At 44.1% G+C, this 25,437-nt stretch overlaps 1 protein-coding gene across 1 annotated transcript in view; it reads right to left on the bottom strand.

Moving 5' to 3' along the window:
- The window catches only part of COL14A1 (collagen type XIV alpha 1 chain), a 133,946-nt gene that overhangs the window by 13,590 nt on the left and 94,919 nt on the right, over positions 1-25,437 (bottom strand). The window contains exons 33-45 of the mRNA XM_033155795.1: positions 25,320-25,429; positions 24,945-25,103; positions 20,312-20,389; positions 20,094-20,180; positions 16,949-17,002; positions 15,697-15,792; positions 14,999-15,052; positions 14,809-14,862; positions 8,072-8,125; positions 7,272-7,343; positions 6,287-6,322; positions 5,856-5,922; positions 5,495-5,683 (exon numbers count right to left, since the gene is read on the bottom strand). Coding sequence (XP_033011686.1) covers positions 5,495-5,683; positions 5,856-5,922; positions 6,287-6,322; positions 7,272-7,343; positions 8,072-8,125; positions 14,809-14,862; positions 14,999-15,052; positions 15,697-15,792; positions 16,949-17,002; positions 20,094-20,180; positions 20,312-20,389; positions 24,945-25,103; positions 25,320-25,429 — 1,110 coding nt within the window. The remainder of the gene's footprint in view (positions 1-5,494; positions 5,684-5,855; positions 5,923-6,286; positions 6,323-7,271; positions 7,344-8,071; positions 8,126-14,808; positions 14,863-14,998; positions 15,053-15,696; positions 15,793-16,948; positions 17,003-20,093; positions 20,181-20,311; positions 20,390-24,944; positions 25,104-25,319; positions 25,430-25,437) is intronic.

The following is a 25,437-nucleotide window of genomic DNA, read 5'->3' as shown; positions in this document are numbered from 1 at the left end:
AGTTGTTTATTTCCTTGACATGATGGGAGGGCGTTCCACAGGGCAGGTGCCACTACTGAGAAGGCCCTCTGCCTGGTTCCCTGTAACCTCAGTTCTCACAGTGAGGGAACTGCCAGAAGACCCTCGGAACTGGACCTCAGAATGATGGGGGGGGAGGCGCTCCTGAGGATGTTGGACTAGGTGAACCCTTGATCTGATCTACCAGGGCTCTCCTTATGTTCTTAATGGCACAGTCAACTGGGAGGTTCAGTGCAAGCCCCACCAAAATGAACTGAATCTGTGCAACAAGATCAAGGGTACTTATTTCCACGGGGCATTTTCAAGACTACTCTGACGTAAGCAGTTTTTAGTCCGAGGTCAGCTCTCTGAGCGATGCAATGTAGTTGGCCCTACTTCTGCGTTGGCCCGGGACCAGTTTTTGACATTAGAAAGCATGGCCATTAACGCTGGTGAAGATGTTCGTATATATCAATTCCAAACAAGTCCTGCCAAAAAGTCTCTTTTGCTTTGACAGCTGTTTTAGCAACAGAAATAACGAGAATGAGAGAACTTTGATCCCATGCCGTCTTCTTCTTCTTCTTCTTCTTCTTCTTCTTCTTCTTCTTCTTCTTCTTCTTCTTCTTCTTCTTCTTCTTTTCGTTATCGCAAACTATCGCTCCTCTGCAGAATTCCCTGGCAGGCTCCCTGCAAGCTACAGACAAGGCTATAAAGTTGCTGTTGCGTGTTTGCGAATTATTACTACAATCCGAAACATCGTTTGTCCTCCTTTATCTTGTACATCTGCCTAATCCTTGCATTAAGTTCTCCACACTCCAAGACATTTGCTTAAGTGGCACAAATAATTATGCTTTTCAGGCAGGTCCTCCAGCATCCCACAACTCTTCAGTCCACCCCCTTTAACAGTGAATCGGTCCCTTTCTTGTCTCCAACTTCCCCTTTCCCTCCTACCTCAACCCTCTTTTGCCTTATACCACCGAACAATGTCTCTCTTTGTTCAGCTTCGCCATAGAAACCCAAGGCTGACAAGCTTGCCCTCCTAAATCTTTTCTCCTCTTACACTGAAGTAATTAGAATTATGGCCTCAGAGACTTTGGTTTTCTTTCCTTTTTCTTCTTCTTTTAGGTGGGAGGCAGTCTCAGAGGTCACTTAAAGGTTTCCTCATCAGAGCCAACAGCATGACTACTGAGCAAGATGTTTGACACACAGAAATGACCAAAGAGCTGCCATTACAGCATGCAAAATGGCTTTCACACGCAGGGAATATAACACGCAATGCAACCCCCATATTGTGCACTCGAAGTCACTTAGGCTGTAATACTATACACATGTTTACCTGGGAGTAAGTCCCATTGAGCCCTGTGGGACTTACTAGCATCATTCGGTCAGTTGCATTTGCTCCCAAAAGACTCACGGTGCAATCCTTTGCATGTCTACTCAAAGATAAGCACCACTGGGTCATTTTTCAACCACGTTTTACTGAAAGGAGACCCAATGAAAGTAATGAACACAACTAAGTTGGGTCCAATGATTTCAATAGGTCTGAGTAAAACTTAGTTGAACACCAGACATTGATCCAGTTACAAGTAGGTAGCCATGTTGGTCTGCCATAGTCAAAACAAAATTTGGCCGGGGAGTGGCCAGGGAGACCCAGCCAGATGGGTGGGGTATAAATAATAAAAAATATTGTTGTTGTTGTTGTTGTTGTTGTTGTTGTTGTTGTTGTTGTTGTTGTAAAATTAAATTTTTAAAAAAAAAAAATCCTTCCAGTAGCACCTTAGAGACCTACTAAGTTTGTTCTTGGTATGAGCTTTCGTGTGCATGCACACTTCTTCAGATACCAGTCATTGAGTTTAATGCGGCTTACTCTCAGGAAAAGTGTGCATAGGATTGCAAAACTATAGGAGAATCCTATGCCTGTTTACTCAAAAGTAAGTCCAAGCCACTGTTGGAATGGTTAAGAATTTTGGACCAATTGCAGGTTGCAGGCTGTTTTTCAATGCATTCTAATAGTCTAAACTTACACCCAGGGCTGTGTGTGTGTATGTGTGTGCGCGCGCACACACAGGATTTAAGCCTTAAACTAGTTACTGGTAAGTATCAGCAGGCTTAAACTCATTGAGGTTATTGCCACCTCCACACAAACACACCCACCCTTGCTTTTGTGCCCTCCCTACTGCTGCCCCTTCGAGTTATTTTTTGGCACCTTGCAGAGCAACAACCAAAGCAAAACAACCACAAAGAGCTTATGAGGAGGGAGGTGAGAGTCAAAGGTAATGATGGATGAACACGAAGACTCAGGACCGTTAAAAAAAAAAAAACTCTACTTCTTCACGCAATGCATAAATTATGAAACTCACTCCCACAAAAGGCAATGGGGACCACCAATTTGGATGGATTTAAAACAGGATTGGGCAAATTCGTGGAGGACAAGGCTATCAACAGGTTCACGCCATGATGCCTATGTTCTGCCTCCGCTTTCGGAGGACTACCTCTGAATACCAGTTGGTGGAAATCGAAGGCAGGCAGGGTGCTGTTGTGCTGGTGCCCAGTTTGCAGGCTTCTCTCAGGCATCTGCTGAAATATGGATGCCAGGCTAGATGACCCACTGGCCCGATCAAGCAGGCTTGCCGTATGTTCTTATGTGAACAAATGCAATCGCAGGTACTTAGGATTTATTTCCACTCATCATGAGGACTCTAGGCGAGGGCATGTGGTCCATGGACTGCTAGTGGCCTGTGATTTTCGTTTGGGTTGTCTGCAGTGTGTTTGCGGGTTTTTGGTTGAAACCGAGAGGCAACGCATCCACCGCTTTAAATAATTCAACGCAGGGGGGATGAGATAATTAAACACAGGTTGTTAGGCAACGAATTTTCCAGAACTTAGTCGCCAAATCAGGGACAGTGTCTGTGCAAGTCTGGGGATAGTACGATGTGGAGAGCCAATTGTGACTTATCTCTCCTGCTTGATCAACCTGAATCAACACAGGGCATACGTGTGAGTGAGACTGAATGTGCTACCTTTGGCATTGCTACAGGGGAGATTCCAGAAAACACCACTCGCAGAGAGACTACGCCTCTCTGGACAAAGACATATAGCAGGCTTCCTCAACCTCAGCCCTCCAGATGTTTTGAGACTACAATCCCCATCATCCCTGACCACTGGTCCTGCTCGCGAGGGATCATGGGAGTTGTAGGCCAAAAGCATCTGGAGGGCCGAGGTTGAGGAAGCTTGACATATACTGTAGAATCAGTTGTGCATGTTCTTTTGCCCTGCCGCTTGATTCAGACAATTCCATCTAAGCTCATTAATCAGGTGGTTCTTAGCAGGGAGTCTCATTCAGATGAACGTAAGGCAGCCTTCCTTGGGTTTACTTGGGACGGGGTGAAGATGGAGATAGCAGCCCGGTTTCTGCAACATGCAATGAGGATTAAGTGGATGTTATACATTATCTTAATTGTTAGGTGCAGATTTTGCTGAGTGATTTTACTGTATCGAACCTTCCTGGAATCTTGGTCTGTGCACCAACAAAGGTTTGGGAATTGAGAAATATTCACATAGATTTTTAACTGTATTTTCATTGCTTCTTTTATTTCTTACCTTGCATTTTTAAAATTGTACTGCAATTTTGAATTCGGTGAAAAATAGCTATACCCGAAATACCTTCTTTCCCTATCAGAATTTGTTCCTTCTGCAAAGCGTTTTTTTTGGATAGCACAGATTAATTGATTCTGTCTTCAAATTACTTCCCCTTTGCCATGCCCACACACCCTCATTCCGGGGAAATGGTGGAAATCGTTCACCATATAAGATCCATCATTCACAAATGGGGCTGCAGTAATTTCAGGAGGCATATTAAAGGGAACACACACAGACTCCAACTTCCTTTAACTATCAATGGGAAGTAGTTAGCTGAAACTGCCTTAGCTCAGTTACAAAACCCCACCTGCTGTAAAGTTTGGAAAACAAGTTCCTTCCTGTTCAGTCTCAGTGCTACTGACTGGTGTTCGACTTTTATTTGTAGTTACTGAAATTACAAAATGAAAGTAGGCCGTAAAAATTATGCAATTATATGAGAAAGACAGCACCAGCAAAGGAAAAATACAGTTCACTGGCTTTCCACAGGAAAAGCAGTGTTAGTCTGTTGCCGCAGAAAACAGAAGAAGAATCTTTTGGGGCACCTTAATGTTTTATAATGGCATGAGCTTTCTGATGAAGTGGACTCTAGTCTGCAAAAGTTTGTGCTTGTTTAAATTTGCTAGTCTTTACAGTGCTCCAAGACGCCTTGCTGTATTTGGGAGAAACTCAATGTTGTGCTAAAGTGATCGTTCCATCATGGGAAACATTTGTGCATGCCAGGTGGAATTATCCCCCCCATCCTATGGGGCAAGGGGGAAAACCCCATTGCATAAGTGACATCCTTGCACAGGGCCTTCTTGGTTGCTGCTCCCAGACTTCGGAACTCACACCCTAGAAAAGCTGGACTGGCTCCCTCCTCATTGTCCTTCCACTGGCAGATGAAGACCTTTCTTATTCCAACGGGCTTTGGGGAACTGACTGCTTTTAATGAAAGAGTTGGTGCCCTGCTGTTTTTATGGTAATTATCTGTATGGTTTTAACAGATTTTTATATATGTCTATTGTTTTAATTCCACCAGTGTTTAATTGTTTTTTATATATTGTTTTTCTGTGTTTTTACCGGTTCCTGTTTTTATCTGTAAGACAGCTTCAGTCCCATCAGGGATAAAGGTGGGGTATAAATTTGTTGGCATTTATTTATTTATTGGCATCCATCTGTCTCGAAAGATACTGTAATGGAGTGTGCCTCTGAAGTCAAACTGCTGCATTAGCAGCAGTGAAGTGACCTCTTCAGGACACAAGCCTGGGCAGTGTGTCTGGAGGTCCTGGGCTGCCCAGATGACAAGACTCACTGATGTGGTCCAAAGAAAAACAGCAATACGTTTGGCACCAGCTTGGCTACAGGAGTTGCTGGAAGGAGCTGTATGAGGTGCCATCTACTCTAAGTACGACTTAGTTGAATGCAACCCCTAGGCTGCAATCTTAACCCTACTTTCCTCGGACTAAGCCCCACTAAATTCAATTTGACTTACTTCTGAGTAGACATGGTTAAGATTATACACACACACACACCCATTCACCCAAAGCCATGAAAAAAGGAAGGTTTGATAGGCTGTTATCAAGCAATTTGACCCTATTTTCATAAATGCTTTATACAGAATTATACTTGGCATGAAATACTCTTTCTGAAAGGCCAGTTCCCAAAAAGAAACTCTTAATAGCGCTGCTCAGAGATTAATTGATTTTGGAAAAATTCAGCATGGTGTTTTTTTTTATCACACTCAATGCTATCCAGGAACTAAAAGCTATTTATATCTCTCCCACTTTACATGTTCCCTCTGATGTCAGACATAAGTTTATTGTGTTTGGTGCCCTTCATGCAAACTCCAGTTTTATAAATCTCGATGTTCACAACTCACCTCTTTCACCAGGTCTTCCAGGCTGGCCAGGACTGCCTGGAAATCCTGGCCTTCCCGGAGATCCTTGTTCTCCTTGAGGTCCAGGTACCCCTTGCCTTCCTGGTTCACCGGGGGGTCCAGGGACAGTTCGTGTTGAGACAGACTGGCTTGGAATCTGATTTAAGATGGAGTTATACCTGGCCAGGTGACCTGCAAAGAAAGGCAGATCCTAAAAACTTGACCTTCAAAACAACTGGTCCCAACGAAGCGTTATTTCGACAGAAATGGAAAGTGGGCCACCATACTTGGGCTGGTGGGTTGTTTGATCGCAACTTCCACAACTACGTTTTAGAATTGTAACATGGAAATTCTTTTTACCCACCTTGGATAAGCTGTTCACATACTTGACGGGCTACTGCCCGTACCATGGCTTGGGACTGGAGGTCTCCCTGTGTGATAAGAACATTGTAATAACATGTTAACACCTGCTAGCTCCCTTAGATGACCTTTAGAAGTCCCTTCCAAGTCTACAATTCCATGATTCCAGATTAACGGTTAATTGAGCCTTTGTCCTGATTTCCCTGCACAAAGTTTGCCATGGTAACCTTTGGCTTTCAACAGTACAATACTATGCAATGTCCACTTAGAAGTAAGTCCCACCGAGCTTCTCAGGACATACCTCCAGCTCCTTGGTTGAAAGGTGAGCTGCAAATACAGTAGGCAAACAAACAGCTTTTTTAAAGAATTAAAAACTACAGTAATTCATATGCCTGCTGTGCTCTCTGTACAGTTCTGTATTTACAATGCACTTACACGTTCACCCCTCTCGCCTTTTGGTCCAGGAAGTCCCTGCGGGGGAACAAAAAAGAATAAAAATTAATTTGTGCCCGTGCCCTTTCTTCTGCCTCTGTGATTAATAGGGGTTTTTTTTAATGTAGTGACCGCAGACCAGTGGGCCCGAGTCATATTATAGGAGCAGTTATGACAATGGGATTGAATCATATCTCAGCTTCAAAGTTTGGCAGGTGAAGTGCTAGTATGGTATCACTGTGAGAAGCTGCAGTTACAGGTGGGTAGCCGTGTTGGTCTGCCATAGTCAAAACAAAATCGAAAATTCTTTCTAGTAGCACCTTAGAGACCTACTGAGTTTGTTCCTGGTATGAGCTTTCGTGTGCATGCACACTTCTTCAGATACACTGAAACAGAAGTCACCAGATCCTTAAATATAGTGAGGGAGTGGGGAGGGGTATTGCTCAGAAGGGTGGTGGGAATGGGTGATCAGCTGATAGGTGTGGAAAACCTGTTGACGACTCTTAACGGCTGTAATTAGTCTAGCAGGGAAAGGCAAGTGGTGAGATGGCTAAAGATAGCTTTGTTATGTATAATGAGATAAGAATCCAATGTCTTTGTTCAGACCAGGTTCAGAAGCTGCAGTGTGTCCATGCAGATGTTTAGTTCCCTTGATCAGGGAAGGTTTATTTTTTCTTCAAACCAGCCTGAGGGCCACATTTCTTCCTAGATAACATTCAGGGGGCCAGATCTACTGGGAAGAGTTGCTGTGCTCATAAGGCCTGGCACCGCTCAGCAGCTCTTGTTTCTTCTAATAAAGAGTTAACTTCACTTACTCCGTGTGATTTATTGCTGACCTGCTCCTGACACCACCTAGGCTCTGGAGGGAAGTTGTACATGCACTGTTGTGAATCCTATAGCAGAGCTTATCCTGTGTACTGAACTTGCGGTAAATATCTCAAAAAGGATGGCCATAGCGATACATTCAGTAAAGTGTTCTACTACTTACAGGTGCTCCAGCATCGCCTTGTGGCCCAACATTGCCGGTGACTCCTGGCACACCTGGAGCACCAGGTATTCCCTGCACAGAGAGAACAAGACAACACATCCGTATACCAATTGAACCATACAGTCCCATACAGATAAAGTTCATACCTGCCAAGGGCCCTGGGAAAAAAACAAAACAGGACATCCCTTTTATTGCGCAAGATTGCACCTGCCATTTTGGGTGTTGTGATCTCACATGCTCTCACGCTGTGTTCTTGCCCTGAAAAAAAGTGCTTTTGGGGGACCATGGTCCTGCGTGGTACAAAAAAATGCAGATTTTGGGATGCCACGCAAGAACTTGCCCCCCCCAGCACTTTTTTTTGCATGGGTCACACCCAGAAGCACGTTCCAGAAGACATGCACCCCAATTTTGAGTCTCCCAAATTTGGATGGTATTAAAGTTGTGTTCCATTTAAGTTTCCTAGTTGGCATTTTCTGACCCAAGAACTGAGGATGCACTCAATACGTCTTGAGAATATGCCTAACCACCTCTGCAGAAGATGGTGAGCTGCAGCCTAAATTTAAGTTTGACACAAGTTGGAACATCAACAGGACTATGCACAACCCCAAAGTAGTTTCTTCATGGAGGCCTCCCTATATCCTCACAACACCAAATAGCTGTATGTTCTGGTGTTTAGCTAGCACATACCATGCTGTAGATACCTTTACATAGTTAAATAAACATGTACTTCCTACCATTTGTCCCCTTCAATATCAAATGCTCAATCCACGTTACCTAGAATTTGGTGTATTTTTACTTACCACAGGCCCTGGTGGCCCTTGAGGGCCAGTGGGTCCGTCTTTGCCGGGTAGGCCCTAGATCAGAGGCAAGTACGTAAATTAGAGTATTGCTTTTTATCCTGCATAAGACGCAGGGCCAATTTCCCCATAGACCAGAACAGTACTGTTCACTAGACAAGAAAGGCCACAATCCCAGACTCCACAGAACTCTTGATGTTCTCTACAGGATGTTCAGGACAAGCACAAAACCAATCCATTCACACAACCAGTTTTTTAAGCACTAAACCTGATTCGTTTCTGCAAAGTTTTCGGGGCGGTTAGATAATGCTGGCTTTTACAGAGCGCTTGTTGTCACCAAAAGTCTGTGGGATTTTTTTGCGGGGGGGGGGGGGGAGAAGCAGGTTTGTTGTGCAATCAACTTGAATTGTGCGACCTGGTATTGGGCTGGTTTTCAATGGAATCCCGCTTGAAAATAGCAACTGTCTGGAAGTCCCCAAGGTCCAAGAAAACTCCAAAAGAAATAGGGATTTGCACAAGGGCAACATACAATACTGATGTCAGCTGGGCACCCACTATTGAGAGGCAACAAAGTAAGTTAGGAATCTGTTTGTCCCCTTACCTATTGGTGCTTGCAAACCACAGTGCCACCTTCAGTTCTTTGAAGACTGGGGTGAATTAACTTTTCGGCTAATTCTTCTTCAAATGAGAGTGAAAAGATATGCTTCTACCTGAGTTTCTTTCTAGCTTTTGTTTTAAAATCATACCACATGATACGTTTTCAGGTTTTGCTGCTTTGTCTTGTTTAGCAGCTAAATAATATATCCATGCAAACCTTCCGGACATATTTACTTTGGCACTGTTTCTGTATCTTTTGGCCGTTGACAAATTTCCTCCTACTGTTAGGTGTGAAAATGGGTCTTTTATAAATAAGAATCATAGAATCGTAGAGTTGGAAGAGACCACAAGGGCCATCCAGTCCAACCCCCTGCCAAGCAGGAAATACCATCAAAGCATTCCTGACAGATGGCTGTCAAGCTTCTGCTTAAAGACCTCCAAAGAAGGAGACCCCACCACACTCCGTGGAAGCAAATTCCACTGTCGAACAGCTCTCACTGTCAGGAAGTTCTTCCTAATGTTTAGGTGGAATCTTCTTTCTTCTAGTTTGAATCCATTGCCCCGTGTCCACTTCTCTGGAGCAGCAGAAAACAACCTTTCTCCCTCCTCTATATGACATCCCTTTATATATTTGAGCATGGCTATCATATCACCCCTTAACCTTCTCTTCTCCAGGCTAAACATACCCAGCTCCCTAAGCCGTTCCTCATAAGGCATCGTTTCCAGGCCTTTGACCATTTTGGTTGCCCTCCTCTGGACACACTCCAGCTTGTCAGTATCCTTCTTGAACTGTGGTGCCCAGAACTGGACACAGTATTCCAGGTGAGGTCTGACCAGAGTGGAATACAGTGGTACTATTACTTCCCTTGCTCTAGATGCTATACTCCTATTGATGCAGCCCAGAATTGCATTGGCTTTTAAGTCAAGCAGCAGTCTGTTTGAAGTTGGGGAAGCAGCATTGCTTCTACAGTCCCTCCAACAAGACATACATGCCAACGTTTAGAAACTTTCAGAAGTTGCTACGAAATGTTGTTTCCCGGATTCAGGGGCGGAGGAAGCCTCTGCGCTGCCCGGGGTGGCGGCGGCGCGGAGGCAACCCCCTGGGGGAGGGGCACGACGTGTGCGTCGTGATGTCACGGCGCACGTGGATGCCGCTGAAAGGAGGAAAAGAGGAAGCTTTTTTCCCTCCCTCCTTTTTCCCTTTTAGCAGCTGTTTTTCGGCCCGAGGGGCGGGCCACCGAGGAGGGGGCGTCACGCTTGTCCCTGGCATGACGCCCCCTCCTTGCTGGCCCACCCCCGCCAAAAAAAAATGCTGGGGGGGGGAAGGGAAGCAGAGCAGGCGCATTCAAGCGCCTGCTTTGTCTCCCCCTTTCCCCCTTCCAAGCGTGACGCCCCCTCCTCGCTGGCCCGCCCCTTGCGCCGAAAAATAGCCGCTGGAAGGGGGGAAAGGCAGCATGCCCCCATTCGGGGCCCACCTGCCGGCGCGGGGTGGGGTGGGCCGGCTAAAGTGTCAACCCCCCCCCCCTCTCCTGGAACCCGGGGCCGCCCCTGCCCGGATTATCAAATGGCAGGTATACATCTTAAGCCAGAAATGCAGACTGCAGAGAAGGAAGGGGAATGTGTTCATATTGGGTGACCACAACACTGCGTTACATCTGTGAGTTAGTAGAGAGTATGGGACTTTTCAGATGTTAGAAAAATAAAAGAAATTCTGGTCTTTCCCCTTAATGCTATACTTGCATTAGCTTCAAACCAGCTGTAGCAGCAAAACACTTCACTCCCATTTATGGTTTTTTTTTGGGGGGGGGGTATGTTAGATTTTCTAAGATCAAAATTGGACCGCAAGCAGCAAAATGGGGATTCCCACTCCTGTATTTGCTGGCAACCCTGTCTGTGCAGATGGGAGGAAATCTGCGGGGAAGAAGACGTTGGAAGATAATTTTTAACCCCTTCCCACCCATCAGTTTCCACCAGGTTTGTTTTCTTCCAGCCAGACCTCTTTCCTGGCTCAGACTCTTTCAACATGTCCATTAGAATGCATTCAGATCTGTTGGATTCTGTACTCTGACCTCTGGTATGTCTCCCATTTGTGTGGAGAAGAGAGCGTTCCTTTCTGTTTCTTTCGCCAGTGATGCGATCTATTTGGATACCGTTCCTTGAAGCAAGCGGTAGCCTTCAGCTTTTTCATAACTGGGATCCAACCAAATCTGCAACAAGGCCCACTTTGACTTTCTAAAAATATGTTTTGGTTGGCCCGCCAGCCTCCATCTGTGTTTCTCCTACCCTCTCCTTTGTATTCCACCTTTTTCTTTAAATAAACGCAAATGGTGGTTGCAAATGCCGGGAGTCCCAGCCAACGAGTTGGAGCAACGAAGGAGATGAAAAGTTCCAGTGTGGGCTCAGGACCATATCAGCTGCCACTCAGCGTGGCTGCGTTGACACAGTATTTCTGGTAAAAGACCCAAATCCAGGCGTAGGAACTCGCTCTGTGCTGTTCTTGGAGCAAAGGACAGAAATTCTTGACTAAACGAAACTAAGGTGGTACTACGACCGCAGCCAAGTCAATCTTGGACAGCATCTGCTGTCCAGAAACACACACACACAGGCACACACCCCTCATTCACAGCAGCGGCATTGTCTACTGAGCTGACAGACTTAAGCAAGCCCTCACTTCACAGTGCCTGAATTCAGCGAAAGGCCCGCTACAATAAGTGCATGTGGCAAGAAAGGGATTAAGCAAAGAGAGGCTTAGGGAATAGATCTATATTACCACCTTTCTCATAAGTAACAGATGCCAGAATTCCCCTTGCTTATTCTTCGTGGTTTAAAAGCTTAATTCCAGAGGAGGTTCAGCAGGGCATATATAAGTTGAGAGGTTTGAGGACTGCAGAGGGGTTTTATTTCCTCCCTGATGCTGAAATGAAGGGAGCAGAGGAAGACCAAGAGGGAATTGCAGGAGCCCTAAATCTGTTTCTAGATGTAGTCTAAGAGCTGATTGATTTGAACAGCCCTGCTCTTAAATAAAAAAAAAAATCTTGTGAAATTGGTGCCATTGGTTTAAACAGATCTTCTTTCCATACTTCTCTGCTAATTATTATTATTATTATTATTATTATTATTATTATTATTATTATTTACTTGTACCCCGCCCATCTGGCTGGGTCTCCCCAGCCACTCTGGGCAGCTTCCAACAGGAGATTAAAAATACAATAAAACACCAGTCATTAAAATACTTCCCTAAACAGGGCTGCCTTCAGGTGTTTTCTAAATGTCAGGTAGTTGGTTATCTCTTTGACATCTGATGGGAGGGCATTCCACAGGGCGGGCGCCACTACCGAGAAGGCGCTGTGCCTGGTTCCCTGTAAACTTTGCTTCTCGCAGTGAGGGAACCGCCAGAAGGCCCTCAGCATTGGACCTCAGTGCCCAGGCTGAACGATGGGGGTGGAGACGCTCCTTCAGGCATACTGGGCCAAGGCTGTTTAGGGGATAATGTGAATTTGGAATGTGGGCTTATTTAATCCTGTTACCTGATATGGTTAAGCAAACTCAAGAGTCATACCTCTGAGCAGACCTACTGAAATCAAGGGACTTCTTAGTTGTGCCCATTGTTTTTGATGGGTCCGTTCTGACTTGATATTCCTCAGTGGATTGAATCTAATTAAGGACAAAACCCCTCTTAAGGGTTTCTTACTTTATTTTTTAAAAAAACACACCAAAAGTTTGGCTTTTACCATTTTGAATCAGTCTCGAAACTGCAATCCAATCTGCCCTCAGCTATATATTTTATTGTATGTGCAATCCATCATGAAACTGATCTGTTTATTTCTACAGGCTGGCTTGGGGAATGTGTTATAACTTCTTCCTTGTTGAAAGCACTAATCAGAAAACTTGAGATTAGAAAGAAAGAAAGAAAAATAAATCAACAGAAAGCGATTTCTGTGATCGTATAATTACAGGGTGGAAAACAGCAGTAAACACTCACAATCTTTTTGCTGCTTGTCATATATTTGATCGTATGTTTTAAAACCTTAATAATTAAAGCAAAGGAAACAGAAAGCAAAAGGCAACTGGAGAAATCTTCCATCCAAGTTGGCAGTAGCATTTCGCTTCCGCTCAATTGGGTTCACATTGCTGCTTCTGCTATTTAAATAATGTCACACACGTGTAATGAAATGACAAGGTTTACACTTGACACTGGATAGGGTTCCACTTCCTTTCATTTGTTTTGAACACTCTGCTCCTGCCAGTTACGTGGGACATCTGAGCATAGCTGTCAAACTTTCCCCCCTTTTTTGCAGGAAATTCCCTTATTATAGCATTGGGAAACAGCAGGGAGGGTTGACAGCTATGCATCTGAGCTGAAGGAAGGCACACAGTGGTCTCTGCCACCACCCAGGTGACTTAGGGCCACTGACAGGCTGCATAATGGCAAGGGGGGGGGAGGATGAACCTGTCCCCATTCATTAGCCAGTGAAGAAGCAGCTGCTTGTTTCTTCTTCTTCTTCCCTCCCCATTCCTTTTTCCTTTTGTGTCATGTCTGTTAGACTGTGAGCCTACAGCAAGGGATTGTTTTAAGGGGTGCCATGAGGTGTGTGTGTGGTGATTATGAGAAATGAAGGACGACATTGGTGTCAGAAAGGGTTTTTTGTTTTGTTTTTTAAAGCTAGCCAGAAGTGGAGAAGGTATCTGAGCTATATTTCAGGCAGCAAAATGGCTCATGCTGGAACTGGGCACACCTCTTTAGGCAATATAGCAGAGCACTGAGACAGCCCCTTTCTCTCTCTCTGCTCCCTATTTCACATCCAGAATGAAATAATCTACTGCAATGCGCTCTACGTGGGGCTACCTTTGAAGGTGGCCCGGAAACTACAACTAATCCAGAATGTGGCAGCTAGACTGGTGACTGGGAGTGGCTGCCAAGACCATATAACACTGGTCCTGAAAGACCTACATTGGCTTCCAGTGCGTTTCTGAGCACAATTCAAAGTGTTGGTGCTGACCTTTAAAGCCCTAAACGGCCTCAGTCCAGTATACCTGAAGGAGCGTCTCCACCCCCATCGTTCAGCCCGGACACTGATGTCCAGCTCCAAGGACCTTCTGGCCGTTCCCTCACTGTGAGAAGTGAGGTTACAGGGAACTAGGCAGAGGACCTTCTCGGTAGTGGCGCCCTCCCATCAGATGTCAAGGAAATAAACAACCACCTGACGTTTAGAAGACACCTGAAGGCAGGCCTGTTTAGGGAAGTTTTAAATGTATCACGTTTTATTATATTTTTTATATTTTGTTGGAAGCTGCCCAGAGTAGCTGGGGAAACCCAGCCAGTTGGGTGGGGTATAAATTATTATTATTATTATTATTATTATTATTATTATTATTATTATTATTCTGCAGATATTATAAGACAAAAGGCAACACACAGAAGGAAACATAGGAGACCGCTTAGATTCAGGCATCCCCAAAGTCGGCCCTCCAGCTGTTTTGGGACTACAATTCCCATCATCCCTGACCACTGGTCCTGTAAGCTAGGGATGATGGGAGTTGTAGCCCCAAAACAGCTGGAGGGTTGAGTTTGGGGATGCCTGGCTTAGATGAATTTCAGGCACTTAAATGTAGCGGGAGTTTGTGTCAGTTCCCGTTGCTATGCAGACCTACAGTCAGTGTACAGCTAGTCCAGAAAGGAATAAAAAATAGGAGCCACTGGCCAAACCTTCCCTCGCCAGGATTTCTTGAGATGCAGCCAATGTCACATGCACAAAACTGACTCTCAGAAGCCCTGGGGTTGGAACATTAACTTAGAAAGGATGGCCCAGAGGAAGGAGAAGAAGCAAAACAGGAAGAAGAAGAAGAAGAAGAAGAAGAAGAAGAAGAAGAAGAAGAAGAAGAAGAGTTTTGGATTTGATATCCCGCTTTTCACTACCCGAAGGAGTCTCAAAGCGGCTAACATTCTCCTTTCCCTTCCTCCCCCACAACAAACACTCTGTGAGGTGAGTGGGGCTGAGAGACTTCAAAGAAGTGTGACTAGCCCAAGGTCACCCAGCAGCTGCATGTGGAGGAGCGGAGACGCGAACCCGGTTCACCAGATTACGAGTCTACCACTCTTAACCACTATACCACACTGGCTCCAGTCACTTGTCCAGTCTTACCCTTTGGCCTTGGCTTCCATCTCGTCCTGGGGATCCAGATGCTCCTGGGACGCCCTGCATGAAAGATAACAACATATTTCAAAAGATACAACAACATTTACCCTCTGCTTGTAATTACAACGAGACAAACAGAGTCTCGTGAACAGGCATTTCCAGCAGTTTGAGAGCTGGGAAGCAGAGTCATACCAACCTGTAGGCCAGGACGGCCCATTTCTCCAATTTCTCCCTTTTCACCAGTTGATCCCTGTTGATAAATGACCACAGAGTTAATCATGCCAGTGGCACACTGTTTGTCCAGTTATCCCATTTCTTTCATCAAAACAGAGGTACAAAACTGTGAACTACAGATTTATTTCTGGGGAAGAAGAAGGTGTGTGGGGGGGGGGAAGCAAAGGTGAGTTACAAACATGAGGCATGGTCTAACCAAAGTTTTAGATTCTACTGATTTCATGAGTAAAGCAAGCTCTTAATTCTCCCACTGAAACCAATTGGAGTTGACCTTTTTGGGATCAAAAACATGAATTAAAAAATGAGCTTCAATATGTGTTTTAAAGGTACAGTGTGTACTGACAGCCTTATAAGGGATATTTCTGTTCCTTTTTTTTTTGCTAGAGATTTGGGAAGACTTTGAAAGACTCTTGAATCAGAGGGCACTAAACAAGATCCCAAAACTGCCTTCAGCCAGGGCTTGAACCGTGTAACAAAATTCACCTGGGTCTTCCCGGTGGTTTTTGTCAAATATTGCCCCCATAGGGCAGACCCCACCAACGTCCTTGTGATTCTAGCGCTGCTTTTTTGCAGCTCAAGTATTGCACTGTTTTGCAAAACCCGGCAACACTAACTTCTATGGTGCAAATAAGTCCGGGCTGTCAACTGTTCAGAACCTACCGGAGGTCCTTGGATGGAGTGCCCACTTGGTCCTTGGGGTCCAGGAGGCCCCTGAGGACCAGGAGCTCCAATTTCACCACGAGGTCCATCTGGTCCCTGAATCGTAAAAGATAATCATATCATGAATCTATATTAGAGGTAGGTAGCCTTGTTGGTCTGTCGTAGTTGAAACAAAATTAAAAAATTCCTTCCAGTAGGACCTTAGAGACCAACTAAGTTTGTTCTTGGCATGAGCTTTCGTGTGCATGCACACTTCTTCAGATCTGACATCAGGAATCACAAGACAGAGAAACCGGTAGGAGAACACTTCAATCTCCCAGGACATTCTATACAAGATCTCAGAGTAGCTGTCTTATTACAAAAGAATTTCAGAAATAGACTGGAAAGAGAAGTTGCTGAATTGATACTCATTACCAAACTTAAAACCATGGAGAGACCTGGTCTGAATAGAGACATTGGATTCTTATCTCATTGCTTTTTCTTGTAAGACCAATTAACAGTCGTCAAGAGGTTTACCACACCAATCAGCCAATCGCCCATTCCCACCACCCTTCTGAGTAATACCCCTCCCCACCCTCTCACTATATATAAGGGTCTGGTGACTTCTGTTTTGGTGTATCTGAAGAAGTGTGCATGCACACAAAAGCTCATACCAAGAACAAACTTAGTTTGTCTCTAAGGTGCTACTGGAAGGAATTTTTTTATTTTTTATTTTGTTTCAACTATATTAGAGGAACAGCCATCTACTCTGACTAGAAAGCCTCCAGTTCCCTCCAAACTAAACTAAAGGGACACATTAATTATCCCAGCTGAGGAGATTTAAGAAAGTTCTCCGCAAAGACCTGGTCGGATCAAGCAAAATATTGACTGCATGTAGATCTGCTCCTAAATGAAAAATATTCCAATGGATATGTAATTCCAATGAATGTAATTCTACATTAATAAATTCTACATTCATTAAAAAAATTCCAATGAATGCAATTCTACATTTTTCTGTAGCAATCCATGCAGTTATTAGAGACTCTTCCTCTCATCACCCTAACAGACATTGAAAGTTTCTGCAAATAGCATCTGTGGTTGAGGAAATGCAATGGGAAAGAGAGCAGGTACAAGTCACAAGTCTCCCTTGCGTCAAGGGGAAAATCCCTACAGACCTGGATTATGCCTACAGAATATTCAAATCAATTTTTTTACTATGCAATCACAAACCCATTAAAGAAGAAGCAACAGAAGAAGCAACACGATGAATTACCTTTGGGCCAAGGTCACCTCGGTTACCTTTTGGACCTCGGAGACCTGGACCACCCTGCAAAACACATTTAGAGTTAGAAGAAGAAGAAAACAAAGTTGCTGCACATAATTTCCTCAAAATAGGTGGGCTCCTATTCGGGTTAAAGCCATGCCTTCCTCCAGGAAACTCCATCCCATTCACTTCTCATTTTGCCTTTCAGTTGACCCTCAGCATCCATGGCTACTGAATCTCCACCGTCCTCAATAGGCTGTCCTGCTTTTAGGATTTGTTGCCTTTCAGCAAAATGTGCAGGTTCCCCAGTGCATGCTGTTACTTCTCTCTTGGTTCTCCGTGTCCATGTTTTGTCTCTAGTCCTGGCGGCACTCAGCACCCAAGTTCGTTTTTAGGGAGAAAGATGATATCCCACTATCCCCAATACCGCCATTCTTCATTTTAGAGAAAAGTACACTTTATCCTCCTTCCTAACTTATTAATGAAAGCAGTACAGTGATGCCTCGCAAGACATAATTAATCCGTTCTGCGAGTGCTGTCGTATAGTGAAAATTTCGTCTTGCGAAGCACCAACGGGGGAAGAGCAGTTTGACGGGGGGGGGGGGGGAGGAAATCGCGAAGGCAAGCCCATAGGAAAATTCGTCTTGCGAGTCAGGCTTTTGCTAGCGAATGCCTTTCGTCTAGCGAGTTTTTCGTCTAGCGAGGCATTCGTCTAGCGAGGTACTACTGTACATCAATCTTTGATAAAATACCTCAGAAGAGGAGACTGGGAAGTCTACTAAAAGCAGATTATCTCCTCACATCAAGTTACGGTGCTGCTCTACAGCAGAGACCAGCAAACACATGAAGCTCAAACGGAAATTTTTTTGGTGGGTGGGGAGGGATTCAGTTCCCATTTTCATGCAAATATCTCTAATTCACACTTCTTGAAATAGTGCACGAACTGAACTGCAGCTCTCCTTTTTATTTTATTTTCCTGAATTTTGCAATTGAGTCGTCTGACCGACTTGTACACAAGTTGTATATTTGTATAAGGTGATTGGATTCAAACCCACTGGATGAAGTCCAGTACTTTAGAATATATCTCGCCCTCCCTTTTCCCAGCTCTCTCTCTCTCTCTCTCTCTCTCTCTCTCTCTCTCTCTCTCTCTCTCTCTCCAACCAGCTCCCAACATTCTGTCAAACCTAAACATGACCAATAGTCATAATTCAGAATGGGCCTTTCCAAATGGAGGCTTGATTGCTAAACTAAGGGACACGGGGCAAGTTTTGTTTGTTTCTGAGGAAAAGTAAACCACAAGGAACAGGGTGAGTGAGACCTGCAGGTATTGGGCGGTAGACAAATTTAATAAATAAGAAGATCAACAGAATTTTCTGGGCTCAGTACACCGTATGCAAAAAAGGACACACGTTTGCGAAAAATTTCCGCAAGCTTTGTGAAATATGTATCTTCTTTTGAATCCTCCATTCAGACAATGCAGGAGGGTTGCCTAGGTTGTAACTGTATTTACTGCTCTGGACTCCTTTGAGGGGGGAAGGCAAGATAAAAATGACAACAACAACAACAACAACAACAACAACAACAACAACAACTTGCTCCTTTCAGTTTTTTTTAAGACAATGAGTGAAGATAGGCCTATGATGTATGAGTGCTATAGAATCCAACACACACCCCAAGGAAGACCCAAAATTGTCTTCAGAATGAACCAGGAAGTTCCTTCCGCAAGGAACTTACTTTAAAATAAAAGCTCAGAGTCTGGGGCCCTCTCATGGTTCGCGGCCCAGTAGCAGAGACGAATTTAGGAGAGCACGAGTGGTTTGATCATACTGGGCGTGAAGCCTTAGGGGTGAGGGTGGGGTGCCACAACTATGATGTAGAATGGAAGGTGAGAGGCTGGGGACACCAAATTTTGGCATTGAAATTTGAGACCCAAGGTCCACCACTGCCCATTCAGCAGTATTCTCTTAGGAACAGTGCTGTAGTGTAGGGAAACCTGCTACTGACTCCAAATAACAATGAGTTTTATTTTCACAGACAGTGTCTTGGGGTGGTTGTGGTGGGGTGAGAGGAAACCATGGCAAAGTGGGATGTTTCTCTGAATGTATTGTCCAAACAGATGCACTGAACATCCACCCCAAGGATCATTGCAATATACAACACTGCCTGTCATAATGCCATGTATTTCATGCCATGAGTTATTAATATTATGGACTCCACATTTCTGCGGGTTGGGGTTGGGGGAGGGGAACCACTTAAGCTTTATCTGCGTATGTTTCCGTGACTATCCAACAACACAGATACTAGAGAGAGAGAGGAAAGGGTCAGCTATTTTGTGTGCCTTGTTTTCATGGAAGAACTGCTGTTTCCTCTGCTCACACCTTGATTTGCCTGCCGACACACACACGCACATAAGCGCATAGCTCTGAAAAGCTATATTTCTTTTTCCACATTTTGATTTAATTTGCTGAACTTAGACCAACTCCAATATTATTAGAAGGAATAAAAGGTCCAAATCACACTTGTTTTCTGTCCAAATTGAAACATGACGAGGAATTAGATTCCCTTCCCCCACCTCCGCCCTGTCTGTCTGGTTGATTTGGGTGGAATGAATGAGACATTTTATCTCCAGCGAAAAATTGTGGTGTGTTTCTCATGGGACTTTACTTAGCGTATCAGTAGACTTGAGAGGGTTTTTTTACAAGCCACAAGCATGCCAGCAAACTAAATTGTAACGCTTAATGTGTTTTAAAGGTATAGTGTGTATGCAGCCATAAATTTGTTTTAAAACATTTTTGGTCATCGTGTATGATGACTTCTGTCAGGAGAGAGATAGGGGATATAGGTCCCCACGTGATGGCTCTTGATTTTGACTTCAACCATTAGGTAAGGTTGATTTGATTCCTCTTCGTGTTCCCAATTGAGATCTACACTCACCCCTTCTTCCCTGGCAGTGGGTGCCATTTTGTGGTTTGCCTCAGGTGGCAAAATGTCTTGGCCTGGTGCTGGCTAAACTGCAAACCAGCTGAGACAACCTAAGCCACCAAACATACAGAACTATACTCAAAACATACTCAAAGCATCAGGCCTTTCTTGGTTCAAATAAGTACATGTTCAACTTTGTCAAGCATGAGATCAAACATGACTAAAACCTTACTGGTGGTCCAGGGGGTCCGTTAGCTCCCTTGCTGACTTCAGAACAGGAGCAAGCATGAGGTAGGGCAGGGCAGCTTTCTTCATCCCTCTGGTGAGAAAAAGAAGGCCCTGTCATGGCTGGTTTGGTAGATTCCAAATTAGGCATTAATCTGCATTAATCTTAAATATAAATTAGAACCACATGTCACGAAACAGAAGTTTTAAAAAGCGAGAGCTTACCAAAGCTGGAAGTTCACAACATTTATCTCTGTTGGCCCATGAAGTGGTGCAGACGATGTCAAACATCTGCAGCTGGAACTGGTTTCGAAAAAGGGGGAATATAACATAAGATGTAGCGGCTTCAGAAGATCAATGAAGGAGAGCCATCTCAAACAATAAAAGAATTGCCATAGATTGGAGGATGGGGAGGCACCCTCCTGCCTACAGACCTAATTTGGTCTTCTTCACTTGCAGTGGTGTAGCAAGGTCAGGTGGTACCCGGTACAGGAATGCTTTCGTCACACATACGCACACCCCATCCGTGACTCCCAAGCCTACAGTGAGCCAGAGGAAGGGGGGAGCTGTAGGTTTGGGAGTCATGGCTGAGGGCTGCACTGAATGTCACCCCCCCTTCAAGGAAGACACCCGTCCTCTCCCCTGCCTGCCTCCTCCAACCGGGAGCATGGGCGGCGGGGCAACGGCGCACCCCCTTCCCGTGAGTCCGAAGCCTACAGCAAGCCAGGGGGAGGGGGGAGCTTTGCCACTGCTCGCTGTAGGCTTGGGAGTCACAGGCGGGGGCGGGGGCGGTGCTGAATGTCACCCCCCTCAAGATGACACCCAGTGTGGCCCGCACCCCCTTGCTCCGCCCCTGCTCACTTGACCCACAAGGCTGTTTTGGCCAAGCCACATGTCAGTAGGGTTGCCAGGTCTGCTTCCAAAAAATAGCGGACAAGCGGGGGGTGGGGGGTTAAATTACATTAAATTATATATTTTCTTACAAATATTTTAACACGTATTAAAATACCATTTCATCATAAAGCTTTTGAATAAAAAAATGTCCACAATTTTGTGAAAATAATAGTGAACATAATGTGAAAAAAGTGGACTGTCCACTCAAATAGTGGACACCTGGCAACCCTACATGTCAGACATGGAGCAGGTGGAGACATGGCTGGGCCAAAGGGACTTGCACAAGGCAATACAAGCACTATAAAGGTCTTGACAATCAGCTGATCCTTGGTGCTTCCATGGTCCTTTGCAAGCCTCAACGATCAGCTGATTGCTCAGTTTGCAAAGCAAGGAGCTATGCAGCTGCTGGCATAGATGCTTGGCTTTTAATAGTTTAGTGGTTTTGACTTGAAGCAATGCTTGCTCACAGGCCTCATCTGTACTGTACATTTAAAGGGGTATCATACCAGATTGAGCAGTCGTGGATTCTCCCCCAAAGTATCATGGAAACTAGTTCGTTGAGGCTGCTGCAAGACGTTAGGAGACCCCTGTTCCCCTCAGAGACCCACAATTCCCAGAAGAGTTTAGCAATCAATCCTTCTTCCCAAGGAACCTTTAACGTACTCCTGTTTGCTTTATGGCAGCTTCTTGTGTATAGGATTGCTTCCCCAAGATACTTACATTTCACATATTATAATATTTATACGAACTTAATAAAAAGAGTGACTTTTAAAACTAGTATTTAGAAATATGTTCTGTACAAATCCCCTGTACGTACGTGTGCTTAGGGGATCACAGACTAAACATGATACATTATTTTTGTACATCTTTTCAGCTGTTTCACATAATATGCCTCTTGCTGATACTTCTATGTGCTCACAGGAATTCATCCCATCACAACAAATGAAAACGGTATGCCCTTATTTCATTTGTTTATTTCACAACCCTTTTATATTCCTTGTTTGTAATAAAACCTCAAAGTGGGCTTCTTCCGTTTCATGGGTTAGTATTAATCAGACTAAGGGTGCAATGTGATATTGCATTTTATTCTATTTTTTAGTAAATTACCAAGAAACAGTGGTTTGAATTGATTTATTACATTGATGGTGAAACAGGCTGAATCAGCCATTCTTCTGACTTTAAACTGTGACCTGGGTTGCTCTTTCTTATACCAGCTGAGTTGCTAAACAAAGGTTTCTTTGTTTCCAAGGCATTTACTCGTGGACATTTACATTTAAACTTCACGTGGTCAAGATTCAGATGCAGACAAATCCATAGAAATCTGTGAATGATTGGATGGAACAGCAGTAAAACTCATGTGTGTGATTTGGACAGAATAAACAAACGGCCTCTCTAGGGTGCTTTAAGGAACACAACATAAACGCAAAAAATATACTGTCCTAATTTGCTGGTGTCCACATGCAAGGTCTTGCATGTGCATAAGCAGACACATTCATTTCAATGGAAGGGAGAGGAAAGAGCTCTGTCTGAAGATGTGGAGATGTCCTCTTCAAAGAATACAAAGAGGGAAGCCTTCTTGTGGTCAGAGTATGTCCGTGTGAGCATCACAGTCTGCACATATGCAGGGATCAGTTGTCTGGGGTACTCTTTGATCTTGATAATTTGATTTAAATATCACAAGGCCTAGCCATCATTACTGAATATTAATGCTGCTTCAAAAGCATTACAGTAGATTACAGCAAAGTTTGAAGATGTTGGAGCTGTTGGAATGCTATTTGTTTTGATTAACAATGATTTCCGCTGCGTTTCTCCGCATTAAAATAGCTTCCTAATTTGTAATCAAGGTGCCAGGCAGAGTTGAGAATATGCCTTCCCTCCAGGAGCAGCAAACCCATGGCTGACCCCAGTGAAAAGGGACTAGACATCCCCCTGGCCCGGAGAAGACATGAGCACATCTGGGGGTTTACCTGCCTGAACCATAGAAAGCATTAAAACTTTGGGTCCTCGAATTTGCATCATACAGCACAGGCTTTATTAATGTTTAGGATAACATTGTAACTGGTGTAACTGAGTGTACATTACGGAGCAACGGAGCTGTGTTTTGAAATGCATGCTTGCGGACTTACATAACCACCAACCAATTCACTTGAAGGCAACCAGCATTTTTCTGTGGGTGTAGATTTTGCTATGTCATTTATCCTTCATACAGTTCCGACTCTCTTAACAAAAGCCATCATTTCTTTCTTTTTCTTTGTACAAAAGGCCCTTTAGCTGCAACCTTTTATAAGTTCATCTTTGTCTTTCCCTGTTGGAATGTAGTCACAAAGGTTGTTTTGTTCAATTGTTCTGTGAGGCTTGATGTATTCATTGGCATATTTAAGCCTGAGGCCTGAAAGCAATTTTCTTCTTCTTCTTCTTCTTCTTCTTCTTCTTCTTCTTCTTCTTCTTCTCCTCCTCCTCCTCCTCCTCCTCCTCCTCCTCCTCGCATAATTTTGGGTTAACTATTCCTGACAGGTCAAGAAGCAGTAGGTCCAGTGCTTTTTTTCTAAAAAAAATGTTTAGGGGTACTCTCATTTTCCTACTCATATTGAAATACTGCCCGTCAATGAGGCCAAACTTAGATTCGCAAAATGTTTAGGGGTATCCATACCCCTGCATACCCCCAGAAAAAAGCACTGAGTTCGTTTATTTTGAGTCTTTGTCCTATTAGGTTTAATGGAGCTTAGCTGCTCAGGAAAGGTCAAAGGCCATGGGTAGATTGTCCCACTTTGAAACAAACCCACCTCTCCTCCTATATCTTCAGCTTATTTCATTCTCTAATCCTGAAGACATTTTGGGGGATGATGAATGGGAAGTCCAGTCTTGGTAAGAGAAGGAGGGTTTGGTGGCTTGCGAAAGGGTGATATCAAATCATTTGGAGGAAACAACACTATAAGGGCAATGTTCTTATTAGAATCACAAGTTTATGAACACCAATACTTGCATACAACTTAAGAACTCATTATCAAGATGATGGTGAAGAAGGGTCACCCAGTGTCCCTTTGCAAGAGGGAGAAACGTTGGTAACTTTGGTAGCAAGCCAAGACGTATTTGCAATACATTTTGAGGATAAAATTGCTCGCATTCACCACAATATGGACATCGTAGTTAATGAAGTCCAATCTGTGAAGGCATCCAAAGCAAATGACTTTCAGTCTTCGAGGCTTGAGGCTGTTAACAAAGCTGCTTGGGGAGTCCACCTGTATGCTCAACCCTTTTACTTCTAACAAGTCAGTGGTGTCTCAATGGGTCCAGGAGAAGGTAAATGTCTTGTTAAAAGGGGCTTGTACCACTTTCACGAAAAGAATCCATAATTCAACCACCACCACTGAAGACCCTAACCCAACCCAGTCCCCAAATAAACTATAGGGCAGTGATTGACATCACCATTCTGGGCATTGCACTCAAGCAAGTGGTTGCCATACAACTCCAGGAACAATTAGATGGGACTGGTTTTCTAGATCCACCTTGATCAGGTTTCAGGTTTGGCTGGGGGGGGTGTGGAAATGGTCCCATGGGATGACTTTCACAGGGACAGGGAGAGCATGACCCTGTTGATTGTTTCAGATCTCTCAGCAGCTCCCATTATCACTGTCCATGGTGCCCTTCTGGCGAAACTATTCAATGTGGGTGTTGTATGCATCAATGTATCCAGGCATGGAATCATACCTAGCATGTTAAGAGCTTATTAAGAAGAGTTTTCCTGATACCCAAGGCAGATACTTAAATCTTCTCACTGTCAGCTTTCTATATGAGCCAGAATTTCTCAGGCAAACATATCTTTAAATAACCAAATAGCAGCTTTCTTTCTCATTACACACATTACATCACGAACCCTATATTAACATGGCAACCTTTTCTTTTTTTTTTAAAAAAAGAAGAAAATGCTCTTTTTTAGCTCGAAACACCAAGCTGTTTCACTTACTGGTGCAGAGTTGTCCCTTGGCCCTCTCGATCGAACCATTCTTCCCAGTACCTCTGTCCCATCAGAAGTAATATTGCCTGCCGCATTGATCATCTTCTCACCCACTTGTTTGCAATCAATCACAACTTTAGCTGTAGTTTTGCTGATGACAACATGCAACTGAGGGAAGAAAATTATGTGTTTAATACAAAAAAGCCCAGGAAGATACATATAGGTGTTTTTTTTAAATCAACAACAGATACACCTGCTAATTCCCCATTCAAGCACTACTTTCGGTAGGGACAAAGCAAAACCAGAAAAAAGTATTCAGAATATTATCACTTGTTCTTTTTACACAATCACATCCCCCCCTCCCAATGTCTCAGCAAATCTCACCTTATGGAAACTTCCATAAAATATTTTCTTTATATCAGGTCCTTCAAAAGTGACAGTCTGGAATTCACCTTTGTAGTCGTAATTGAAGAAAGTCAATGTTTTGCCACCATCTGCAGAG

The sequence above is a fragment of the Lacerta agilis genome, chromosome 7 (genome assembly GCF_009819535.1).
Source record: "Lacerta agilis isolate rLacAgi1 chromosome 7, rLacAgi1.pri, whole genome shotgun sequence".
Classification (NCBI taxonomy): Eukaryota; Metazoa; Chordata; class Lepidosauria; order Squamata; family Lacertidae; genus Lacerta; species Lacerta agilis.
The sequence above is the reverse complement of the archived record's forward strand: the minus strand, read 5'-3'. Positions and strand labels throughout refer to the sequence as shown.